This window comes from Salvelinus alpinus, chromosome 23 (genome assembly GCF_045679555.1).
Source record: "Salvelinus alpinus chromosome 23, SLU_Salpinus.1, whole genome shotgun sequence".
Classification (NCBI taxonomy): domain Eukaryota; kingdom Metazoa; phylum Chordata; class Actinopteri; order Salmoniformes; family Salmonidae; genus Salvelinus; species Salvelinus alpinus.
The window spans coordinates 3,203,369-3,230,798 of NC_092108.1; the positions used below are offsets into that span (position 1 = coordinate 3,203,369).

The window sequence follows — 27,430 nt, forward strand, 5'->3', positions numbered from 1 at the left end:
ATATAATGACTAATAGATTAACCAATATAATGACTAATAGATTAACCAATATAATGACTAATAGATTAACCAATATAATGACTAATAGATTAACCAATATAATGACTAATAGATTAACCAATATAATGACTAATAGATTAACCAATATAATGACTAATAGATTAACCAATATAATGACTAATAGATTAACCAATATAATGACTAATAGATTAACCAATATAATGACTAATAGATTAACCAATATAATAACTAATAGATTAACCAATATAATGACTAATAGATTAACCAATATAATGACTAATAGATTAACCAATATAATGACTAATAGATTAACCAATATAATGACTAATAGATTAACCAATATAATGACTAATAGATTAACCAATATAATGACTAATAGATTAACCAATATAATGACTAATAAATTAACCAATATAATGACTAATAGATTAACCAATATAATGACTAATAGTTTAACCAATATAATGACTAATAGATTAACCAATATAATAACTAATAGATTAACCAATATAATGACTAATAGATTAACCAATATAATGACTAATAGATTAACCAATATAATGACTAATAAATTAACCAATATAATGACTAATAAATTAACCAATATAATGACTAATAAATTAACCAATATAATGACTAATAAATTAACCAATATAATGACTAATAGATTAACCAATATAATGACTAATAGATTAACCAATATAATGACTAATAGATTAACCAATATAATGACTAATAGATTAACCAATATAATGACTAATAGATTAACCAATATAATGACTAATAGATTAACCAATATAATAACTAATAGATTAACCAATATAATGACTAATAAATTAACCAATATAATGACTAATAGATTAACCAATATAATGACTAATAGATTAACCAATATAATGACTAATAGATTAACCAATATAATGACTAATAGATTAACCAATATAATGACTAATAAATTAACCAATATAATGACTAATAGATTAACCAATATAATAACTAATAAATTAACCAATATAATGACTAATAGATTAACCAATATAATGACTAATAGATTAACCAATATAATGACTAATAGATTAACCAATATAATGACTAATAGATTAACCAATATAATGACTAATTGATTAACCAATATAATGACTAATAGATTAACCAATATAATGACTAATAAATTAACCAATATAATGACTAATAGATTAACCAATATAATGACTAATAGATTAACCAATATAATGACTAATAGATTAACCAATATAATGACTAATAGATTAACCAATATAATGACTAATTGATTAACCAATATAATGACTAATAGATTAACCAATATAATGACTAATAAATTAACCAATATAATGACTAATAGATTAACCAATATAATGCCTAATAGATTAACCAATATAATAACTAATAGATTAACCAATATAATGACTAATAGATTAACCAATATAATAACTAATAGATTAACCAATATAATGACTAATAGATTAACCAATATAATGACTAATAGATTAACCAATATAATAACTAATAGATTAACCAATATAATGACTAATAAATTAACCAATATAATGACTAATAGATTAACCAATATAATGACTAATAGATTAACCAATATAATAACTAATAGATTAACCAATATAATGACTAATAGATTAACCAATATAATAACTAATAAATTAACCAATATAATGACTAATAAATTAACCAATATAATGACTAATAGATTAACCAATATAATGACTAATAGATTAACCAATATAATGACTAATAGATTAACCAATATAATGACTAATAGATTAACCAATATAATGACTAATAGATTAACCAATATAATGACTAATAGATTAACCAATATAATGACTAATAGATTAACCAATATAATGACTAATAGATTAACCAATATAATGACTAATAAATTAACCAATATAATGACTAATAGATTAACCAATATAATGACTAATAGATTAACCAATATAATGACTAATAGATTAACCAATATAATGACTAATAAATTAACCAATATAATAACTAATAGATTAACCAATATAATAACTAATAAATTAACCAATATAATGACTAATAGATTAACCAATATAATGACTAATAGATTAACCAATATAATGACTAATAGATTAACCAATATAATGACTAATAAATTAACCAATATAATGACTAATAAATTAACCAATATAATGACTAATAAATTAACCAATATAATGACTAATAAATTAACCAATATAATGACTAATAGATTAACCAATATAATAACTAATAGATTAACCAATATAATGACTAATAGATTAACCAATATAATGACTAATAGATTAACCAATATAATAACTAATAGATTAACCAATATAATGACTAATAGATTAACCAATATAATAACTAATAAATTAACCAATATAATGACTAATAAATTAACCAATATAATGACTAATAGATTAACCAATATAATGACTAATAGATTAACCAATATAATGACTAATAGATTAACCAATATAATGACTAATAGATTAACCAATATAATGACTAATAGATTAACCAATATAATGACTAATAGATTAACCAATATAATGACTAATAGATTAACCAATATAATGACTAATAGATTAACCAATATAATGACTAATAAATTAACCAATATAATGACTAATAGATTAACCAATATAATGACTAATAGATTAACCAATATAATGACTAATAGATTAACCAATATAATGACTAATAAATTAACCAATATAATAACTAATAGATTAACCAATATAATGACTAATAGATTAACCAATATAATGACTAATAGATTAACCAATATAATGACTAATAGATTAACCAATATAATGACTAATAGATTAACCAATATAATGACTAATAAATTAACCAATATAATGACTAATAGATTAACCAATATAATGACTAATAGATTAACCAATATAATGACTAATAGATTAACCAATATAATGACTAATAAATTAACCAATATAATAACTAATAGATTAACCAATATAATGACTAATAGATTAACCAATATAATGACTAATAGATTAACCAATATAATGACTAATAGATTAACCAATATAATGACTAATAGATTAACCAATATAATGACTAATAGATTAACCAATATAATGACTAATAGATTAACCAATATAATGACTAATAGATTAACCAATATAATGACTAATAGATTAACCAATATAATGACTAATAGATTAACCAATATAATGACTAATAGATTAACCAATATAATGACTAATAGATTAACCAATATAATGACTAATAGATTAACCAATATAATGACTAATAGATTAACCAATATAATGACTAATAGATTAACCAATATAATGACTAATAGATTAACCAATATAATGACTAATAGATTAACCAATATAATGACTAATAGATTAACCAATATAATAACTAATAGATTAACCAATATAATAACTAATAGATTAACCAATATAATAACTAATAGATTAACCAATATAATGACTAATAGATTAACCAATATAATGACTAATAAATTAACCAATATAATGACTAATAAATTAACCAATATAATGACTAATAAATTAACCAATATAATGACTAATAGATTAACCAATATAATAACTAATAGATTAACCAATATAATGACTAATAGATTAACCAATATAATGACTAATAGATTAACCAATATAATAACTAATAGATTAACCAATATAATGACTAATAGATTAACCAATATAATAACTAATAAATTAACCAATATAATGACTAATAAATTAACCAATATAATGACTAATAGATTAACCAATATAATGACTAATAGATTAACCAATATAATGACTAATAGATTAACCAATATAATGACTAATAGATTAACCAATATAATGACTAATAGATTAACCAATATAATGACTAATAGATTAACCAATATAATGACTAATAGATTAACCAATATAATAACTAATAGATTAACCAATATAATGACTAATAAATTAACCAATATAATGACTAATAGATTAACCAATATAATGACTAATAGATTAACCAATATAATGACTAATAGATTAACCAATATAATAACTAATAGATTAACCAATATAATGACTAATAGATTAACCAATATAATGACTAATAGATTAACCAATATAATAACTAATAGATTAACCAATATAATGACTAATAGATTAACCAATATAATGACTAATAGATTAACCAATATAATGACTAATAGATTAACCAATATAATGACTAATAGATTAACCAATATAATGACTAATAGATTAACCAATATAATGACTAATTGATTAACCAATATAATGACTAATAGATTAACCAATATAATGACTAATAAATTAACCAATATAATGACTAATAGATTAACCAATATAATGCCTAATTGATTAACCAATATAATAACTAATAGATTAACCAATATAATGACTAATAGATTAACCAATATAATAACTAATAGATTAACCAATATAATGACTAATAGATTAACCAATATAATGACTAATAGATTAACCAATATAATAACTAATAGATTAACCAATATAATGACTAATAAATTAACCAATATAATGACTAATAGATTAACCAATATAATGACTAATAGATTAACCAATATAATGACTAATAGATTAACCAATATAATAACTAATAGATTAACCAATATAATAACTAATAGATTAACCAATATAATGACTAATAGATTAACCAATATAATAACTAATAGATTAACCAATATAATGACTAATAGATTAACCAATATAATGACTAATAGATTAACCAATATAATAACTAATAGATTAACCAATATAATAACTAATAGATTAACCAATATAATGACTAATAGATTAACCAATATAATGACTAATAGATTAACCAATATAATGACTAATAGATTAACCAATATAATGACTAATAGATTAACCAATATAATGACTAATAGATTAACCAATATAATGACTAATAGATTAACCAATATAATGACTAATAGATTAACCAATATAATAACTAATAGATTAACCAATATAATGACTAATAGATTAACCAATATAATGACTAATAGATTAACCAATATAATGACTAATAGATTAACCAATATAATGACTAATAGATTAACCAATATAATGACTAATAGATTAACCAATATAATGACTAATAAATTAACCAATATAATGACTAATAGATTAACCAATATAATGACTAATAGATTAACCAATATAATAACTAATAGATTAACCAATATAATGACTAATAGATTAACCAATATAATGACTAATAGATTAACCAATATAATGACTAATAAATTAACCAATATAATGACTAATAAATTAACCAATATAATGACTAATAAATTAACCAATATAATGACTAATAAATTAACCAATATAATGACTAATAAATTAACCAATATAATGACTAATAGATTAACCAATATAATAACTAATAGATTAACCAATATAATGACTAATAGATTAACCAATATAATGACTAATAGATTAACCAATATAATGACTAATAGATTAACCAATATAATGACTAATAGATTAACCAATATAATGACTAATAGATTAACCAATATAATAACTAATAGATTAACCAATATAATGACTAATAGATTAACCAATATAATGACTAATAGATTAACCAATATAATGACTAATAAATTAACCAATATAATGACTAATAAATTAACCAATATAATGACTAATAAATTAACCAATATAATGACTAATAAATTAACCAATATAATGACTAATAGATTAACCAATATAATGACTAATAGATTAACCAATATAATGACTAATAGATTAACCAATATAATAACTAATAGATTAACCAATATAATGACTAATAGATTAACCAATATAATGACTAATAGATTAACCAATATAATGACTAATAAATTAACCAATATAATGACTAATAAATTAACCAATATAATGACTAATAAATTAACCAATATAATGACTAATAAATTAACCAATATAATGACTAATAGATTAACCAATATAATAACTAATAGATTAACCAATATAATGACTAATAGATTAACCAATATAATGACTAATAGATTAACCAATATAATGACTAATAGATTAACCAATATAATGACTAATAGATTAACCAATATAATGACTAATAGATTAACCAATATAATGACTAATAGATTAACCAATATAATGACTAATAGATTAACCAATATAATAACTAATAGATTAACCAATATAATGACTAATAAATTAACCAATATAATGACTAATAGATTAACCAATATAATGACTAATAGATTAACCAATATAATGACTAATAGATTAACCAATATAATGACTAATAGATTAACCAATATAATGACTAATAGATTAACCAATATAATGACTAATAAATTAACCAATATAATGACTAATAGATTAACCAATATAATAACTAATAAATTAACCAATATAATGACTAATAGATTAACCAATATAATGACTAATAGATTAACCAATATAATGACTAATAGATTAACCAATATAATGACTAATAGATTAACCAATATAATGACTAATAGATTAACCAATATAATGACTAATTGATTAACCAATATAATGACTAATAGATTAACCAATATAATGACTAATAAATTAACCAATATAATGACTAATAGATTAACCAATATAATGACTAATAGATTAACCAATATAATGACTAATAGATTAACCAATATAATGACTAATAGATTAACCAATATAATGACTAATAGATTAACCAATATAATGACTAATTGATTAACCAATATAATGACTAATAGATTAACCAATATAATGACTAATAAATTAACCAATATAATGACTAATAGATTAACCAATATAATGCCTAATTGATTAACCAATATAATAACTAATAGATTAACCAATATAATGACTAATAGATTAACCAATATAATAACTAATAGATTAACCAATATAATGACTAATAGATTAACCAATATAATGACTAATAGATTAACCAATATAATGACTAATAGATTAACCAATATAATGACTAATTGATTAACCAATATAATGACTAATAGATTAACCAATATAATGACTAATAAATTAACCAATATAATGACTAATAGATTAACCAATATAATGCCTAATTGATTAACCAATATAATAACTAATAGATTAACCAATATAATGACTAATAGATTAACCAATATAATAACTAATAGATTAACCAATATAATGACTAATAGATTAACCAATATAATGACTAATAGATTAACCAATATAATAACTAATAGATTAACCAATATAATGACTAATAAATTAACCAATATAATGACTAATAGATTAACCAATATAATGACTAATAGATTAACCAATATAATGACTAATAGATTAACCAATATAATAACTAATAGATTAACCAATATAATAACTAATAGATTAACCAATATAATGACTAATAGATTAACCAATATAATAACTAATAGATTAACCAATATAATGACTAATAGATTAACCAATATAATGACTAATAGATTAACCAATATAATAACTAATAGATTAACCAATATAATAACTAATAGATTAACCAATATAATGACTAATAGATTAACCAATATAATGACTAATAGATTAACCAATATAATGACTAATAGATTAACCAATATAATGACTAATAGATTAACCAATATAATGACTAATAGATTAACCAATATAATGACTAATAGATTAACCAATATAATGACTAATAGATTAACCAATATAATAACTAATAGATTAACCAATATAATGACTAATAGATTAACCAATATAATGACTAATAGATTAACCAATATAATGACTAATAGATTAACCAATATAATGACTAATTGATTAACCAATATAATGACTAATAGATTAACCAATATAATAACTAATAGATTAACCAATATAATGACTAATAGATTAACCAATATAATGACTAATAGATTAACCAATATAATAACTAATAGATTAACCAATATAATGACTAATAGATTAACCAATATAATGACTAATAGATTAACCAATATAATGACTAATAGATTAACCAATATAATGACTAATAGATTAACCAATATAATGACTAATAGATTAACCAATATAATAACTAATAGATTAACCAATATAATGACTAATAGATTAACCAATATAATGACTAATAGATTAACCAATATAATGACTAATAGATTAACCAATATAATGACTAATAGATTAACCAATATAATGACTAATAGATTAACCAATATAATAACTAATAGATTAACCAATATAATGACTAATAGATTAACCAATATAATGACTAATAGATTAACCAATATAATGACTAATAGATTAACCAATATAATGACTAATAGATTAACCAATATAATGACTAATAGATTAACCAATATAATGACTAATAGATTAACCAATATAATGACTAATAGATTAACCAATATAATGACTAATAGATTAACCAATATAATGACTAATAAATTAACCAATATAATGACTAATAGATTAACCAATATAATGACTAATAAATTAACCAATATAATAACTAATAGATTAACCAATATAATAACTAATAGATTAACCAATATAATGCCTAATTGATTAACCAATATAATAACTAATTGATTAACCAATATAATAACTAATAGATTAACCAATATAATGACTAATAAATTAACCAATATAATGACTAATAGATTAACCAATATAATGACTAATAGATTAACCAATATAATGACTAATAAATTAACCAATATAATGACTAATAGATTAACCAATATAATGACTAATAGATTAACCAATATAATGACTAATAGATTAACCAATATAATGACTAATAGATTAACCAATATAATGACTAATAGATTAACCAATATAATGACTAATAAATTAACCAATATAATAACTAATAAATTAACCAATATAATGACTAATAAATTAACCAATATAATAACTAATAAATTAACCAATATAATGACTAATAGATTAACCGATATAATGACTAATAGATTAATCAATATAATGACTAATAGATTAACCAATATAATGACTAATAGATTAACCAATATAATGACTAATAGATTAACCAATATAATGACTAATAGATTAACCAATATTAATGACTAATAAATTAACCAATATAATGACTAATAGATTAACCAATATAATGACTAATAGATTAACCAATATAATAACTAATAGATTAACCAATATAATGACTAATAAATTAACCAATATTAATGACTAATAAATTAACCAATATAATGACTAATAGATTAACCAATATAATGACTAATAGATTAACCAATATAATGACTAATAAATTAACCAATATAATAACTAATAAATTAACCAATATAATGACTAATAGATTAACCAATATAATGACTAATAGATTAACCAATATAATGACTAATAGATTAACCAATATAATGACTAATAAATTAACCAATATAATGACTAATAAATTAACCAATATAATGACTAATAGATTAACCAATATAATGACTAATAGATTAACCAATATAATGACTAATAAATTAACCAATATGACTAATAAATTAACCAATATAATAACTAATAGATTAACCAATATAATGACTAATAAATTAACCAATATAATGACTAATAGATTAACCAATATAATGACTAATAGATTAACCAATATAATGACTAATAAATTAACCAATATAATGACTAATATATTAACCAATATAATGACTAATAAATTAACCAATATAATAACTAATAGATTAACCAATATAATGACTAATAAATTAACCAATATAATGACTAATAGATTAACCAATATAATGACTAATAGATTAACCAATATAATGACTAATAAATTAACAAATATAATGACTAATAGATTAACCAATATAATAACTAATAGATTAACCAATATAATGACTAATAGATTAACCAATATAATGACTAATAGATTAACCAATATAATGACTAATAGATTAACCAATATAATGACTAATAAATTAACCAATATAATGACTAATTGATTAACCAATATAATGACTAATAGATTAACCAATATAATGACTAATAAATTAACCAATATAATGACTAATAGATTAACCAATATAATGACTAATAGATTAACCAATATAATGACTAATAGATTAACCAATATAATGACTAATAGATTAACCAATATAATAACTAATAGATTAACCAATATAATGACTAATAGATTAACCAATATAATGACTAATAGATTAACCAATATAATGACTAATAGATTAACCAATATAATGACTAATTGATTAACCAATATAATAACTAATAGATTAACCAATATAATGACTAATAGATTAACCAATATAATGACTAATAGATTAACCAATATAATGACTAATAGATTAACCAGTATAATGACTAATAAATTAACCAATATAATGACTAATTGATTAACCGATATAATGACTAATAGATTAACCAATATAATGACTAATAAATTAACCAATATAATGACTAATTGATTAACCGATATAATGACTAATTGATTAACCAATATTAATGATGCCTACTAAGTAACAGTGAGTAGATAGAAATCTTGCTGAAACAAAATATATTTGTATAAATAACCTCACACTATCCGTGTGGGTCCAGAAAGCACATCAGTCTAAGCCACCAGCGCCACCGTGTGGGTCCACCAGCACCACCGTGTGGGTCCAGAAAGCCCATCAGTCTAAGCCACCAGCACCACCGTGTGGGTCCACCAGCACCACCGTGTGGGTCCAGAAAGCCCGTCAGTCAAAGCCACCGGCGCCACCGTGTGGGTCCACCAGCACCACCGTGTGGGTCCACCAGCACCACCGTGTGGGTCCAGAAAGCCCATCAGTCTAAGCCACCAGCACCACCGTGTGGGTCCAGAAAGCCCATCAGTCTAAGCCACCGGCGCCACCGTGTGGGTCCACCAGCACCACCGTGTGGGTCCAGAAAGCCCATCAGTCTAAGCCACCAGCACCACCGTGTGGGTCCAGAAAACCCATCAGTCTAAGCCACCAGCACCACCGTGTGGGTCCAGAAAGCCCATCAGTCTAAGCCACCGGCGCCACCGTGTGGGTCCAGAAAGCCCATCAGTCTAAGCCACCAGCACCACCGTGTGGGTCCACCAGCACCACCGTGTGGGTCCAGAAAGCCCATCAGTCAAAGCCACCAGCACCACCGTGTGGGTCCACCAGCACCACCGTGTGGGTCCAGAAAACCCATCAGTCTAAGCCACCACTGCCACCAGGCTTCCTTACTGAACAATGTGTTTATTTTCTATGAACTTGTTTTGTATTACTGTTTTGCGTTTCAGATTTGTATTTGATGTGTGTATCTTTGTAATTATAAAGCTCATTTGTACAAGAAACATCGGTTTCACTCTCAACATGACTCCCTGCCAAATTATAGGTTTAAATAAAACAATTATTAATACTTGTGATATTTTATTAAAAGGGAATAAAGATTCTCTGATACATTGAATCACATGAATCAGGTCAACATGGCTTTTGGTCACAAATGAGCCAACCACAGCATACTATAATATATTATAATATACTGGAGGCAGCAATAACAAAGCCACAGAATAACAGAGGACTAAGGATATAGATTACTATTCACATACTTTTATTTCCACAGATATCCTCTAGCAGTTAAGAACATACTGTTATACACAGTTATTGAAGCAGGGCATGGTGGGTAGTGGGCGTCTACTCAATTAAGGACAACAAAATGTGTGTATAAAATAACGTGGGTGAGAGATTTCCACCGTCACAAAATCAACCGAATCACCACCTCCTCCAGTCGTGTCTTGTTTAAAAAAAAATACAATCTTTTAAATTGGGACGTTTAGGCAAGACAGGCTAACTTTACAGCAGGGTTTCACAAACTCGGCCCTGGGGCAACAACGTTTTGGGTGTTGTCCTACCACTACACAGCTGATTAAAAAGAATCGAAGCTTGACGATGAGTTGGTTACTTCAATCAGCTGTGTAGTGGACAACAACCAAAACGGGCCCCCAGGACCGTGTTTGGATAACCCGGACTCAGATGATCTAAAACAAGGGTAGGCGACCCCGGTCCTGGAGCCACTTCATGTTTTTGATTTAACCGACCTGGAACACCCAGGACCATGTTTGGATAACCCGGACTCAGAGGATCTAAAACAAGGGTAGGCGACCCCGGTCCTGGAGCCACTTCATGTTTTTGATTTAACCGACCTGGAACACCCAGGACCGTGTTTGGATAACCCGGACTCAGAGGATCTAAAACAAGGGTAGGCGACCCCGGTCCTGGAGCCACTTCATGTTTTTGATTTAACCGACCTGGGAATAGCAGGTGTGTTGAATTTAGGCAAATCACTCAACTGATCAATTAGCTCAGTTGGTCAGGTGTGGTACCCTCGTTGGAACAGAATACCTGCAGTACCCGCAGTACTTCTGAAACAGGGGTGGTCTACCCCTTATCTAGAGGATTGCTGATGGGGCAGTTGAATAGAGATCAGGGGTTGAAGGTCAAGGTTCCAGGCCAGGGGTTCAGAGGTGTGATTGATTCATCAAACAAATAAAATGTCCCACAGACGGCAACTAGCTTTACGTTGTCGTCGTAGTTACCACTGGGCTATTATTATTATACTGACTGCACGTGATCAACCACCTGATCAAACAACAGCATCAAACACATTGAAAAGAAAAACAATATATTTTCATTTTTCATCACAAGTTTAAGTTTCACAAGTCTTCATCAGCTCTCTAGTGCTTCTCTGTTGGTGACTGAACAGATTTTAGAGGCGAGAGAGAGGGGGAAAGAGAGAGGAGAGAGAGAGGTGAGGGGGAAGAGAAGAGAGGAGAGAGAGAGGGGGAAAGAGAGAGGAGAGAGAGAGGGGGAAAGAGAGAGGAGAGAGAGAGGTGAGGGGGAAGAGAAGAGAGGAGAGAGAGGGGGAAGAGAGAGGTGAGGGGGAAGAGAAGAGAGGAGAGAGAGGGGGAAGAGAAGAGAGGTGAGGGGGAAGAGGAGAGAAGGAGAGAGAGAGAGGTGACTAGCTGCTGGCTGACATTATCTCTATGGAAACGTGAAGGTGGAGGTGTGTCAGGGTCCATTACCATGACAACACCCGCTGTGTGGGTTACATCAGAAAACGCCTGTCTTCTGATTGGTTTAAAACCTAGTAGGAATGAAAGACACGCCTCTCATCGGCATCAAGCTCCTTTCTCAACCCCGCCCCCAGTTCACAACAGAAGAGGCTTGATTCACCAGAAATACTCAATGACAGATATCTATCTATCTAGGAACATATTCACTCATCAACCAGACCACCACACTACCATCAACACACCCCAGCACTTCTACACCCCAGGTTAACAAGCAGCACACAGCGGTATGAGGAAGAGGAGGAAGAGGATGGCCCTCCTTGAGTCTTTCTTGGCGGTCAGGAATGTCGGTGTGCATTTTTCATATTGTTTTGTTTTTATAGTGTTATTTTTTTAGTATATTTTTCAGAGACTTATTCAGTTTGTTGGTGTTCATGGTAACCGGTCAGAGAAGTGAGCGTGTCCCAGACCTCTTCTTTGAGCCAAAATGGAGTCTGCGGTGCAGCCAGTTTCACCTCCCCCCACCACCACCACCACCACCGTCAGAATGGGATTCCTGCCAGTCTGCTGGGCTAGCAGGGCGGGGTGAGCAGAGTAGCTGGTGTGAGACCGGTCAAGATTCGGGTCTGAGAGACAGCGCCATGAGCCACACACTACCAGTTTGTTGCTGCTGTAGGTTGAGTCTGGGGCTAAGGGCCGCTGGGGTGTAGCTGAAACTGTGACCCCTGGGATCTGGAGGCTAGCTGTCGTAGGCTAGCTGACTGAGGCTAGCCGTGTGGGCTGAGGCTGGGTGACTGTGGCCCCTGGGATCTGGAGGCTAGCAGTCGTAGTAGGCTAGCTGTCGTAGTAGGCTAGCTGTGTGGGCTGAGGCTGGGTGACTGTGGTCCCTGGGATCTGGAGGCTAGCTGTCGTAGGCTAGCTGACTGAGGCTAGCTGTGTGGGCTGAGGCTGGGTGACTGTGGCCCCTGGGCTGAAACTGTGGTCCCTGGGACCTGGATGCTAGGGACCCTTCGGTGTAACTAAAACTGTGGCCCCTGGGCTGAGGCATAGGCTGGAGTTTAGGGGCCAGTCTGTGGCCCCCCATCATCTGTTAGCAGGGTAGTAGTTGGGGTCCAGGTAGTTATATCCAGGGGTCTGAGCCAGACAGTAGTCCCTGTCTAGGAAGGTCTCATGATGATGGACAGGCTCCAGATGGTGGTCTGGCATGTGGCTCTCAGTCTTGTACAGGCTGGAGGAGGGGACAAACAAGGGGTTAAGAGGTTAATAAATAACCACTGAAACTGTTAAAAGTTATCTACGACATACGCAACAAGGCTGCTAATGTGTAGGTTCATAAACGGCCATTAGAAAAAGTGTAGGAAGGTAGACTTGTTCTTAAAGGCCCAATGCAGTCAAAAACGTGTTTTTCCTGTATTTGAAATATATTTTCACACTATGAGGATGGAATAATACTGTGAAATTGTGAAAATTATGATCATGTGTAAGAGCTGTTTGTATATCTGTCAGAGCTGTTTGTAAATCTGTCAGAGCTGTTTGTAAATCTGTCAGAGCTGTTTGTAAATCTGTCAGAGCTGTTTGTAAATCTGTCAGAGCTGTTTGTAAATCTGTCAGAGCTGTTTGTAAATCTGTCAGAGCTGTTTGTAAATCTGTCAGAGCTGTTTGTAAATCTGTCAGAGCTGTTTGTAAATCTGTTAGAGCTGTTTGTAAATCTGTAAGAGCTGTTTGTAAATCTGTCAGAGCTGTTTGTAAATCTGTCAGAGCTGTTTGTAAATCTGTCAGAGCTGTTTGTAAATCTGTTAGAGCTGTTTGTAAATCTGTAAGAGCTGTTTGTAAATCTGTCAGAGCTGTTTGTAAATCTGTCAGAGCTGTTTGTATATCTGTCAGAGCTGTTTGTAAATCTGTTAGAGCTGTTTGTAAATCTGTAAGAGCTGTTTGTCAATCTGTCAGAGCTGTTTGTCAATCTGTCAGAGCTGTTTGTCAATCTGTCAGAGCTGTTTGTAAATCTGTTAGAGCTGTTTGTAAATCTGTAAGAGCTGTTTGTAAATCTGTCAGAGCTGTTTGTAAATCTGTAAGAGCTGTTTGTAAATCTGTAAGAGCTGTTTGTAAATCTGTAAGAGCTGTTTGTAAATCTGTAAGAGCTGTTTGTAAATCTGTCAGAGCTGTTTGTCAATCTGTCAGAGCTGTTTGTCAATCTGTAAGAGCTGTTTGTAAATCTGTAAGAGCTGTTTGTAAATCTGTTAGAGCTGTTTGTCAATCTGTCAGAGCTGTTTGGAAATCTAAGAGCTGTTAATTGGCCCAGCGTCGTCTGGGTTATTAGGGGAGGGTTTGGCCGGGGTAGGCCGTCATTGTAAAATAAGAATTTGTTCTTAACTGACTTGCCTAGTTAAATAAAGGTAAAAACAAACAAAAGAAGAGTCCGCCTGAAATGTCATTCTGTTTTGGTGGGATGGAGTTTCGACATCACCAGGCAGTGAATTAGTTAATAGACCAGTAAGAAAGTGAGTTCCAAACCTCTCTGCCAATAACAGTTAGTTTTCAGTTTCCCCCTCCCCCTCAGACCACTCCCAGACAGCCCTTGCACATTTTTTTACTTGAGATTTTGCTCTTTACTAACAAGCATTATTTATTTTTTCATTAAAATTGTAAAAAAAAATAAAAAAATCTGTTTGGTACTTAATTGTAAAGAAATGATTTGATATTGAAATAAAAAAAGTCTGCATTAGACCTTTAATACACAGCAATAGAAAAGAGGACTGTGTCTCTCTGTCATGAACAGAGGACAGGAAGAGAGGACAGGAAGAGGGGAGAGGAAGAGGGGACAGGAAGAGGGGACAGGAAGAGGGGACAGGAGGAGGGGTCAGGAAGAGAGGACAGGAAGAGGGTCAGGAAGAGGGGTCAGGAGGAGGGGTCAGGAAGAGGGGACAGGAAGAGGGGACAGGAAGAGAGTCAGGAAGAGAGTCAGGAAGAGAGTCAGGAAGAGAGTCAGGAAGAGGGGTCAGGAGGAGGGGTCAGGAAGAGAGGACAGGAAGAGGACAGGAAGAGGGGACAGGAGGAGGGGACAGGAAGAGAGGACAGGAAGAGAGGACAGGAGGAGGGGTCAGGAAGAGGGGACAGGAAGAGAGGCAGGAAGAGAAGACAGGAAGAAGGGACAGGAAGAGAGGACAGGAGGAGGGGTCAGGAAGAGGGGACAGGAAGAGAGGCAGGAAGAGAAGACAGGAAGAAGGGACAGGAGGGGTCAGGAAGAGGGGACAGGAGGAGGGGACAGGAGGAGGGGACAGGAGGAGGGGACAGGAGGAGGGGACAGGAAGAGGGGACAGGAAGAGAGGACAGGAAGAGGACAGGAAGAGGGGACAGGAAGAGGGGACAGGAAGAGGGGACAGGAGGAGGGGACAGGAAGAGGGGTCAGGAAGAGAGGACAGGAAGAGGACAGGAAGAGGGGACAGGAAGAGGGGACAGGAAGAGGGGACAGGAAGAGGGGACAGGAGGAGGGGACAGGAGGGGTCAGGAAGAGAGGACAGGAAGAGGACAGGAAGAGGGGACAGGAAGAGGGGACAGGAAGAGGGGACAGGAGGAGGGGACAGGAAGAGGGGACAGGAGGAGGGGACAGGAGGAGGGGACAGGAAGAGGGGACAGGAAGAGGGGACAGGAAGAGGGGACAGGAAGAGGGGACAGGAAGAGGGGACAGGAAGAGGGGACAGGAGGAGGGGACAGGAAGAGGGGACAGGAGGAGGGGACAGGAAGAGGGGACAGGAAGAGGGGACAGGAAGAGGGGACAGGAGGAGGGGACAGGAGGAGGGGACAGGAAGAGGGGACAGGAGGAGGGGACAGGAGGAGGGGACAGGAAGAGAAGACAGGAAGAAGGGACAGGAGGGGTCAGGAAGAGGGGACAGGAAGAGGGGACAGGAAGAGGGGACAGGAAGAGAGGACAGGAGGAGGGGTCAGGAAGAGAGGACAGGAAGAGGGAACAGGAAGAGAGGACAGGAAGAGGCAGGGGAAATACATACATATTTTGACATTTTTCAAACTGTACATTTCATTTCATTCAGTACAAAAATCTAAAAGAATATGACCATTGAAAAAAGGTTTGATCAAACAAACACATTTCATGAATGCTTACATAGTTTTTATGAACGGGTTATGTATAGTTTATCTTATGAAGACTGTATAGGTACCCCTCAAATAAAGCGTTGCCAAAAACTAAATATTGGGAACAAAACTCTGGCACTCTGGTATGAGCCTTTTGTATGTCCAGCACAATTTATTTATTTTTCACGTTTGAAAATGTTTAGTCCTGTTTGGCACCTACTGAACAGACCTTAGTCAATACATAGTCCTGTTTGGCACCTACAGAACAGACCTCAGTCAATACATAGTCCTGTTACAGAACAGACCTCAGTCAATACATAGTCCTGTTACTGAACAGACCTCAGTCAATACATAGTCCTGTTACTGAACAGACCTCAGTCAATACATAGTCCTGTTACTGAACAGACCTTAGTCAATACATAGTCCTGTTTGGCACCTACAGAACAGACCTCAGTCAATACATAGTCCTGTTACAGAACAGACCTCAGTCAATACATAGTCCTGTTACTGAACAGACCTCAGTCAATACATAGTCCTGTTACTGAACAGACCTCAGTCAATACATAGTCCTGTTACTGAACAGACCTCAGTCAATACATAGTCCTGTTACTGAACAGACCTCAGTCAATACATAGTCCTGTTACTGAACAGACCTCAGTCAATACATAGTCCTGTTACAGAACAGACCTCAGTCAATACATAGTCCTGTTACTGAACAGACCTCAGTCAATACATAGTCCTGTTACTGAACAGACCTCAGTCAATACATAGTCCTGTTACTGAACAGACCTCAGTCAATACATAGTCCTGTTACTGAACAGACCTCAGTCAATACATAGTCCTGTTACTGAACAGACCTCAGTCAATACATAGTCCTGTTACAGAACAGACCTCAGTCAATACATAGTCCTGTTACTGAACAGACCTCAGTCAATACATAGTCCTGTTTGGTTCTTACTGAACAGACCTCAGTCAATACATAGTCCTGTTACAGAACAGACCTCAGTCAATACATAGTCCTGTTACTGAACAGACCTCAGTCAATACATAGTCCTGTTACAGAACAGACCTCAGTCAATACATAGTCCTGTTACTGAACAGACCTCAGTCAATACATAGTCCTGTTACTGAACAGACCTCAGTCAATACATAGTCCTGTTACAGAACAGACCTCAGTCAATACATAGTCCTGTTACTGAACAGACCTCAGTCAATACATAGTCCTGTTACTGAACAGACCTCAGTCAATACATAGTCCTGTTACTGAACAGACCTCAGTCAATACATAGTCCTGTTACTGAACAGACCTCAGTCAATACATAGTCCTGTTACTGAACAGACCTCAGTCAATACATAGTCCTGTTACAGAACAGACCTCAGTCAATACATAGTCCTGTTACTGAACAGACCTCAGTCAATACATAGTCCTGTTACTGAACAGACCTCAGTCAATACATAGTCCTGTTACTGAACAGACCTCAGTCAATACATAGTCCTGTTACTGAACAGACCTCAGTCAATACATAGTCCTGTTACTGAACAGACCTCAGTCAATACATAGTCCTGTTACAGAACAGACCTCAGTCAATACATAGTCCTGTTACTGAACAGACCTCAGTCAATACATAGTCCTGTTTGGTTCTTACTGAACAGACCTCAGTCAATACATAGTCCTGTTACAGAACAGACCTCAGTCAATACATAGTCCTGTTACTGAACAGACCTCAGTCAATACATAGTCCTGTTACAGAACAGACCTCAGTCAATACATAGTCCTGTTACTGAACAGACCTCAGTCAATACATAGTCCTGTTACTGAACAGACCTCAGTCAATACATAGTCCTGTTACAGAACAGACCTCAGTCAATACATAGTCCTGTTACAGAACAGACCTCAGTCAATACATAGTCCTGTTACTGAACAGACCTCAGTCAATACATAGTCCTGTTACTGAACAGACCTCAGTCAATACATAGTCCTGTTACTGAACAGACCTCAGTCAATACATAGTCCTGTTACAGAACAGACCTCAGTCAATACATAGTCCTGTTACTGAACAGACCTCAGTCAATACATAGTCCTGTTACAGAACAGACCTCAGTCAATACATAGTCCTGTTACTGAACAGACCTCAGTCAATACATAGTCCTGTTTGGTTCTTACTGAACAGACCTCAGTCAATACATAGTCCTGCTACAGAACAGACCTCAGTCAATACATAGTCCTGTTACTGAACAGACCTCAGTCAATACATAGTCCTGTTACAGAACAGACCTCAGTCAATACATAGTCCTGTTACTGAACAGACCTCAGTCAATACATAGTCCTGTTACTGAACAGACCTCAGTCAATACATAGTCCTGTTACAGAACAGACCTCAGTCAATACATAGTCCTGTTACTGAACAGACCTCAGTCAATACATAGTCCTGTTACTGAACAGACCTCAGTCAATACATAGTCCTGTTACTGAACAGACCTCAGTCAATACATAGTCCTGTTACTGAACAGACCTCAGTCAATACATAGTCCTGTTACTGAACAGACCTCAGTCAATACATAGTCCTGTTACTGAACAGACCTCAGTCAATACATAGTCCTGTTACTGAACAGACCTCAGTCAATACATAGTCCTGTTACTGAACAGACCTCAGTCAATACATAGTCCTGTTACTGAACAGACCTCAGTCAATACATAGTCCTGTTTGGGTCCTACTGAACAGACCTCAGTCAATACATAGCGCCTGTTTCGCTGTGTTTAAAAACAACAACGTTTTAACCCATTTCTAGCCTGATGAACAGAGCCCCCAGCCAGGCAGGACTCACCAGTCGGAGCAGTTGGAACAGAAGTCCACGGCGTTGTCTGAGGGACAGTCCTGACAATGCCACCGCAACCCCTGGATAGGCTCCACACCACACACGTCACACTGCAGAGAGAGACACAGAAGCACATGGTTAACATGCCACTATAAACCGGGAAGTATGGGTCCTGGATGCTGATTGGCTGAAACAGCATTTTCAGCCTTGTGTATATCAGACAATATACCACAGGTATGACGTAAGAATACTAGTTTCCTGTTCAATTTCTGTTGGTAACTAGTTTATAATAGCAATAAGGCCCAAGGGGGTGTGGTATAAGTGCATCCGTGTCTGTATGTTAATCTGTGTGTGTCATGACTAACAGGTCTTAGCGGTGATGTGTGTACCTTGTATCCATGGTGATGTGTGTACCTTGTATCCATGGTGCAGGGCCATGCTACTCTCACCTTGTATCCACGGTGATGTGTGTACCCTGTATCCACGGTGATGTGTGTACCTTGTATCCATGGTGATGTGTGTACCTTGTATCCATGGTGCAGGGCCATGCTACTCTCACCTTGTATCCACGGTGATGTGTGTACCCTGTATCCACGGTGATGTGTGTACCTTGTATCCACGGTGATGTGTACCTTGTATCCATGGTGCAGGGCCATGCTACTCTCAGCCTGGATCTCCTGCAGTTTGTGTTTCTTCATTCTCTTCAGCTCCAGAAGCTCCTTGTACTCCGGCAGGTGTCTCAACTCCACAGGTACACCCTCCTCATCCTGGACACACACCACACACACACACACACACACACACACACACACACACACACACACACACACACACACACACACACACACACACACACACACACACACACACACACACACACACACACACACACACACACACACACACACACACACACACACACACACACACAAAATCAAATCTATTTATATAGCCCTTCGTACATCAGCTAATATCTCGAAGTGGTGTACAGAAACCCAGCCTAAAACCCCAAACAGCAAGCAATGCAGGTGTAGAAGCACGGTGGCTAGGAAAAACTCCCTAGAAAGGCCAAAACCTAGGAAGAAACCTAGAGAGGAACCAGGCTATGAGGGGTGGCCAGTCCTCACACACACACACACACACACACTCTTTAGTATGACAGACTAAGAGTCAGGTTTCTGAAAAGGAGTGTTAGTAGTGACAGGAACGGTCAAGACTAAAGACAAACACCCTGCTTCCTGAATGACTGTCTGAGCTTAGCTGCTGACGCACTTTCACAGCACGTGTGGCTCCCGGCAGGGCACAGCGACCAGCTGGGTCTTAAAGGTTACAGACATCAGAAGCAGATGGAAATGAGAGATAGAGAGAGACAGAGACAGAGAGAGAGAGAGAGACAGAGAGAGAGACAGAGAGAGACAGAGACAGAGAGAGACAGAGAGAGACAGAGACAGAGAGAGACAGAGAGAGAGAGACAGAGAGAGACAGAGAGAGACAGAGAGAGAGACAGAGAGAGAGAGACAGAGAGAGACAGAGAGAGAGAGAGAGAGAGACAGAGAGAGAGAGAGAGAGAGAGAGAGAGAGAGAGAGAGAGAGAGAGAGAGAGAGAGAGGAGTGTGGTCAGTGTGTGTCGTACCGTGTGGTCAGTGTGCCGTACCGTGTGGTCAGTGTGCCGTACCGTGTGGTCAGTGTGTCGTACCGTGTGGTCAGTGTGTCGTACCGTGTGGTCAGTGTGTCGTACCGTGTGGTCAGTGTGTGGTCAGTATGTCGTACCGTGTGGTCAGTGTGTGGTACCGTGTGGTCAGTGTGTGGTACCGTGTGGTCAGTGTGTGTGGTACCGTGTGGTCAGTGTGCCGTACCGTGTGGTCAGTGTGTCGTATCGTCTGGTCAGCGTGTGTCGTACCGTGTGGTCAGTGTGTCGTACCGTGTGGTCAGTGTGTGGTACCGTGTGGTCAGTGTGTGATACCGTGTGGTCAGTGTGTCGTATCGTCTGGTCAGCGTGTCGTATCGTGTGGTCAGCGTGTCGTATCGTGTGGTCAGTGTGTCGTACCGTGTGGTCAGTGTGTCGTACCGTGTGGTCAGTGTGTCGTACCGTGTGGTCAGTGTGTGGTACCGTGTGGTCAGTGTGTCGTATCGTCTGGTCAGCGTGTCGTATCGTGTGGTCAGTGTGTCGTATCGTCTGGTCAGCGTGTCGTACCGTGTGGTCAGTGTGTCGTACCGTGTGGTCAGTGTGTCGTATCGTCTGGTCAGCGTGTCGTATCGTGTGGTCAGTGTGTCGTATCGTCTGGTCAGCGTGTCGTACCGTGTGGTCAGTGTGTGGTACCGTGTGGTCAGTGTGTCGTATCGTCTGGTCAGCGTGTCGTATCGTGTGGTCAGTGTGTCGTATCGTCTGGTCAGCGTGTCGTACCGTGTGGTCAGTGTGTCGTACCGTGTGGTCAGTGTGTCGTATCGTCTGGTCAGCGTGTCGTATCGTGTGGTCAGTGTGTCGTATCGTCTGGTCAGCGTGTCGTACCGTGTGGTCAGTGTGTGGTACCGTGTGGTCAGTGTGTGGTATCGTCTGGTCAGCGTGTCGTACCGTGTGGTCAGTGTGTGGTATCGTCTGGTCAGTGTGGTGTACCGTGTGGTCAGTGTGTGTCGTACCGTGTCGTCAGTGTGTGTCGTATCGTCTGGTCAGTGTGGTGTACCGTGTGGTCAGTGTGTGTCGTACCGTGTGGTCAGTGTGTGTCGTATCGTCTGGTCAGTGTGTCGTATCGTGTGGTCAGTGTGTGGTACCGTGTGGTCAGTGTGTGGTATCGTCTGGTCAGTGTGTCGTACCGTGTCGTCTCCATCGGGGTCCTGCAGGGAGCTATAGGTCAGTGTGTCGTACCGTGTGGTCAGTGTGTCGTACCGTGTGGTCAGTGTGTGGTACCGTGTAGTCAGCGTGTCGTATCGTGTGGTCAGTGTGTCGTATCGTCTGGTCAGCGTGTCGTACCGTGTGGTCAGTGTGTCGTATCGTCTGGTCAGCGTGTCGTACCGTGTGGTCAGTGTGTCGTATCGTCTGGTCAGTGTGTCGTATCGTCTGGTCAGCGTGTCGTATCGTGTGGTCAGTGTGTCGTACCGTGTCGTCTCCATCGGGGTCCTGCAGGGAGCTATAGTAGGCCGCTCTCTCATCCTCTTCATCCATATAAACAGGAGGCTCATATGACGTCAGGAAGGTAGACGGTCGGTACAGGTGCTTGTTCAGGTGGTGCTGCCTCTTATTGGACACCTACAGACAACAACAGATTACTTATGATTACAGATTATTTATGATTACAGATTAGCCACGTCTCTTAGTTATTTAACTAAACCCACTGGCTACGGACCCCACCGCTGGTTACGGACCCCACCGCTGGTTATTTAACTAAACCCGCTGGTTACGGACCCCACCGCTGGTTATTTAACTAAACCCGCTGGTTACGGACCCCACCGCTGGTTATTTAACTAAACCCACTGGCTACGGACCCCACCGCTGGTTATTTAACTAAACCCACTGGTTACGGACCCCACCGCTGGTTACGGACCCCACAGCTGGTTATTTAACTAAACCCACTGGTTACGGACCCCACCGCTGGTTATTTAACTAAACCCGCTGGTTACGGACCCCACCGCTGGTTATTTAACTAAACCCACTGGTTACGGACCCCACCGCTGGTTATTTAACTAAACCCACTGGTTACGGACCCCACCGCTGGTTATTTAACTAAACCCGCTGGTTATGGACCCCACCGCTGGTTACGGACCCCACCGCTGGTTATTTAACTAAACCCACTGGTTACGGACCCCACCACTGGTTACGGACCCCACCGCTGGTTATTTAACTAAACCCACTGGTTACGGACCCCACCGCTGGTTATTTAACTAAACCCACTGGTTACGGACCCCACCGCTGGTTACGGACCCCACCGCTGGTTATTTAACTAAACCCACTGGTTACGGATCCCACCGCTGGTTATTTAACTAAACCCACTGGTTATGGACCCCACCACTGGTTACGGATCCCACCGCTGGTTATTTAACTAAACCCACTGGTTACGGATCCCACCGCTGGTTATTTAACTAAACCCACTGGTTATGGACCCCACCACTGGTTACGGACCCCACCGCTGGTTATTTAACTAAACCCACTGGTTAGGGACCCCACCGCTGGTTATTTAACTAAACCCACTGGTTACGGACCCCACCGCTGGTTATTTAACTAAACCCGCTGGTTACGGACCCCACTGCTGGTTATTTAACTAAACCCACTGGTTACGGACCCCACCGCTGGTTATTTAACTAAACCCACTGGTTACGGACCCCACCGCTGGTTATTTAACTAAACCCACTGGCTACGGACCCCACCGCTGGTTATTTAACTAAACCCACTGGTTACGGATCCCACCACTGGTTATTTAACTAAACCCACTGGTTACGGATCCCACCACTGGTTATTTAACTAAACCCACTGGTTACGGACCCCACCGCTGGTTACGGACCCCACCGCTGGTTATTTAACTAAACCCACTGGTTACGGACCCCACCGCTGGTTATTTAACTAAACCCACTGGTTACGGACCCCACCGCTGGTTATTTAACTAAACCCACTGGTTACGGACCCCACCGCTGGTTATTTAACTAAACCCACTGGCTACGGACCCCACCGCTGGTTATTTAACTAAACCCACTGGTTACGGACCCCACCGCTGGTTATTTAACTAAACCCACTGGTTACGGACCCCACCGCTGGTTATTTAACTAAACCCGCTGGTTACGGACCCCACCGCTGGTTATTTAACTAAACCCGCTGGCTACGGACCCCACCGCTGGTTATTTAACTAAACCCACTGGTTACGGACCCCACCGCTGGTTATTTAACTAAACCCGCTGGCTACGGACCCCACCGCTGGTTACGGACCCCACCGCTGGTTATTTAACTAAACCCACTGGTTACGGACCCCACCGCTGGTTATTTAACTAAACCCACTGGCTACGGACCCCACCGCTGGTTATTTAACTAAACCCACTGGTTACGGACCCCACCGCTGGTTATTTAACTAAACCCACTGGCTACGGACCCCACCGCTGGTTATTTAACTAAACCCACTGGCTACGGACCCCACCGCTGGCTACGGACCCCACCGCTGGTTATTTAACTAAACCCACTGGTTACGGACCCCACCGCTGGTTATTTAACTAAACCCACTGGCTACGGACCCCACCGCTGGTTATTTAACTAAACCCGCTGGCTACGGACCCCACCGCTGGTTATTTAACTAAACCCACTGGTTACGGACCCCACCGCTGGTTATTTAACTAAACCCGCTGGCTACGGACCCCACCGCTGGTTATTTAACTAAACCCACTGGCTACGGACCCCACCGCTGGTTATTTAACTAAACCCACTGGTTACGGACCCCACCGCTGGTTATTTAACTAAACCCACTGGTTAGGGACCCCACCGCTGGTTATTTAACTAAACCCACTGGTTATGGACCCCACCGCTGGTTATTTAACTAAACCCACTGGTTAGGGACCCCACCGCTGGTTATTTAACTAAACCCACTGGTTAGGGACCCCACCGCTGGTTATTTAACTAAACCCACTGGTTACGGACCCCACCGCTGGTTATTTAACTAAACCCACTGGCTACGGACCCCACCGCTGGTTATTTAACTAAACCCACTGGTTACGGACCCCACCGCTGGTTATTTAACTAAACCCACTGGTTATGGACCCCACCACTGGTTACGGATCCCACCGCTGGTTATTTAACTAAACCCACTGGTTAGGGACCCCACCGCTGGTTATTTAACTAAACCCACTGGTTACGGACCCCACCGCTGGTTATTTAACTAAACCCGCTGGTTACGGACCCCACTGCTGGTTATTTAACTAAACCCACTGGTTAGGGACCCCACCGCTGGTTATTTAACTAAACCCACTGGCTACGGACCCCACCGCTGGTTATTTAACTAAACCCACTGGTTACGGACCCCACCGCTGGTTATTTAACTAAACCCACTGGCTACGGATCCCACCGCTGGTTACGGACCCCACCGCTGGTTATTTAACTAAACCCACTGGTTACGGACCCCACCGCTGGTTATTTAACTAAACCCACTGGTTACGGACCCCACCGCTGGTTACGGACCCCACCGCTGGTTATTTAACTAAACCCACTGGTTACGGACCCCACCGCTGGTTATTTAACTAAACCCACTGGTTACGGACCCCACCGCTGGTTATTTAACTAAACCCGCTGGTTACGGACCCCACTGCTGGTTATTTAACTAAACCCACTGGTTAGGGACCCCACCGCTGGTTATTTAACTAAACCCACTGGCTACGGACCCCACCGCTGGTTATTTAACTAAACCCACTGGTTACGGACCCCACCGCTGGTTATTTAACTAAACCCACTGGCTACGGATCCCACCGCTGGTTACGGACCCCACCGCTGGTTATTTAACTAAACCCGCTGGTTACGGACCCCACCGCTGGTTATTTAACTAAACCCACTGGCTACGGACCCCACCGCTGGTTATTTAACTAAACCCGCTGGCTACGGACCCCACCGCTGGTTACGGACCCCACCGCTGGTTATTTAACTAAACCCGCTGGCTACGGACCCCACCGCTGGCTACGGACCCCACCGCTGGTTATTTAACTAAACCCACTGGCTACGGACCCCACCGCTGGTTATTTAACTAAACCCACTGGTTACGGACCCCACCGCTGGTTACGGACCCCACCGCTGGCTATTTAACTAAACCCGCTGGTTACGGACCCCACCGCTGGTTATTTAACTAAACCCACTGGTTACGGACCCCACCGCTGGTTATTTAACTAAACCCGCTGGTTACGGATCCCACTGCTGGTTATTTAACTAAACCCGCTGGTTACGGACCCCACCGCTGGTTATTTAACTAAACCCACTGGCTACGGATCCCACTGCTGGTTATTTAACTAAACCCACTGGTTACGGACCCCACCGCTGGTTATTTAACTAAACCCGCTGGTTACGGACCCCACCGCTGGTTATTTAACTAAACCCACTGGTTACGGACCCCACCGCTGGTTATTTAACTAAACCCGCTGGTTACGGACCCCACCGCTGGTTATTTAACTAAACCCACTGGCTACGGACCCCACCGCTGGTTATTTAACTAAACCCGCTGGTTACGGACCCCACCGCTGGTTATTTAACTAAACCCACTGGTTACGGACCCCACCGCTGGTTATTTAACTAAACCCACTGGTTACGGACCCCACCGCTGGTTATTTAACTAAACCCGCTGGTTACGGACCCCACCGCTGGTTATTTAACTAAACCCGCTGGTTACGGACCCCACCGCTGGTTATTTAACTAAACCCACTGGCTACGGACCCCACCGCTGGTTATTTAACTAAACCCACTGGTTATGGACCCCAC

The 27,430-nt window shown here is 37.5% G+C and overlaps 2 protein-coding genes across 2 annotated transcripts in view; both read right to left on the reverse strand.

Annotated features, from left to right (window-relative positions):
* The window catches only part of LOC139550071 (ubiquitin carboxyl-terminal hydrolase 33-like), a 570,053-nt gene that overhangs the window by 410,433 nt on the left and 132,190 nt on the right, over window positions 1–27,430 (reverse strand). The window lies entirely within an intron of this gene.
* zzz3 (zinc finger, ZZ-type containing 3) overlaps window positions 11,619–27,430 on the reverse strand; it is a 65,215-nt gene continuing 49,403 nt past the window's right edge. Inside the window, exons 9-12 of the mRNA XM_071360676.1 lie at window positions 23,096–23,245; window positions 20,634–20,768; window positions 20,011–20,111; window positions 11,619–14,326 (exon numbers count right to left, since the gene is read on the reverse strand). Of these exons, the coding sequence (XP_071216777.1) occupies window positions 14,182–14,326; window positions 20,011–20,111; window positions 20,634–20,768; window positions 23,096–23,245 (531 nt within the window). The 3' untranslated portion in view covers window positions 11,619–14,181. The remainder of the gene's footprint in view (window positions 14,327–20,010; window positions 20,112–20,633; window positions 20,769–23,095; window positions 23,246–27,430) is intronic.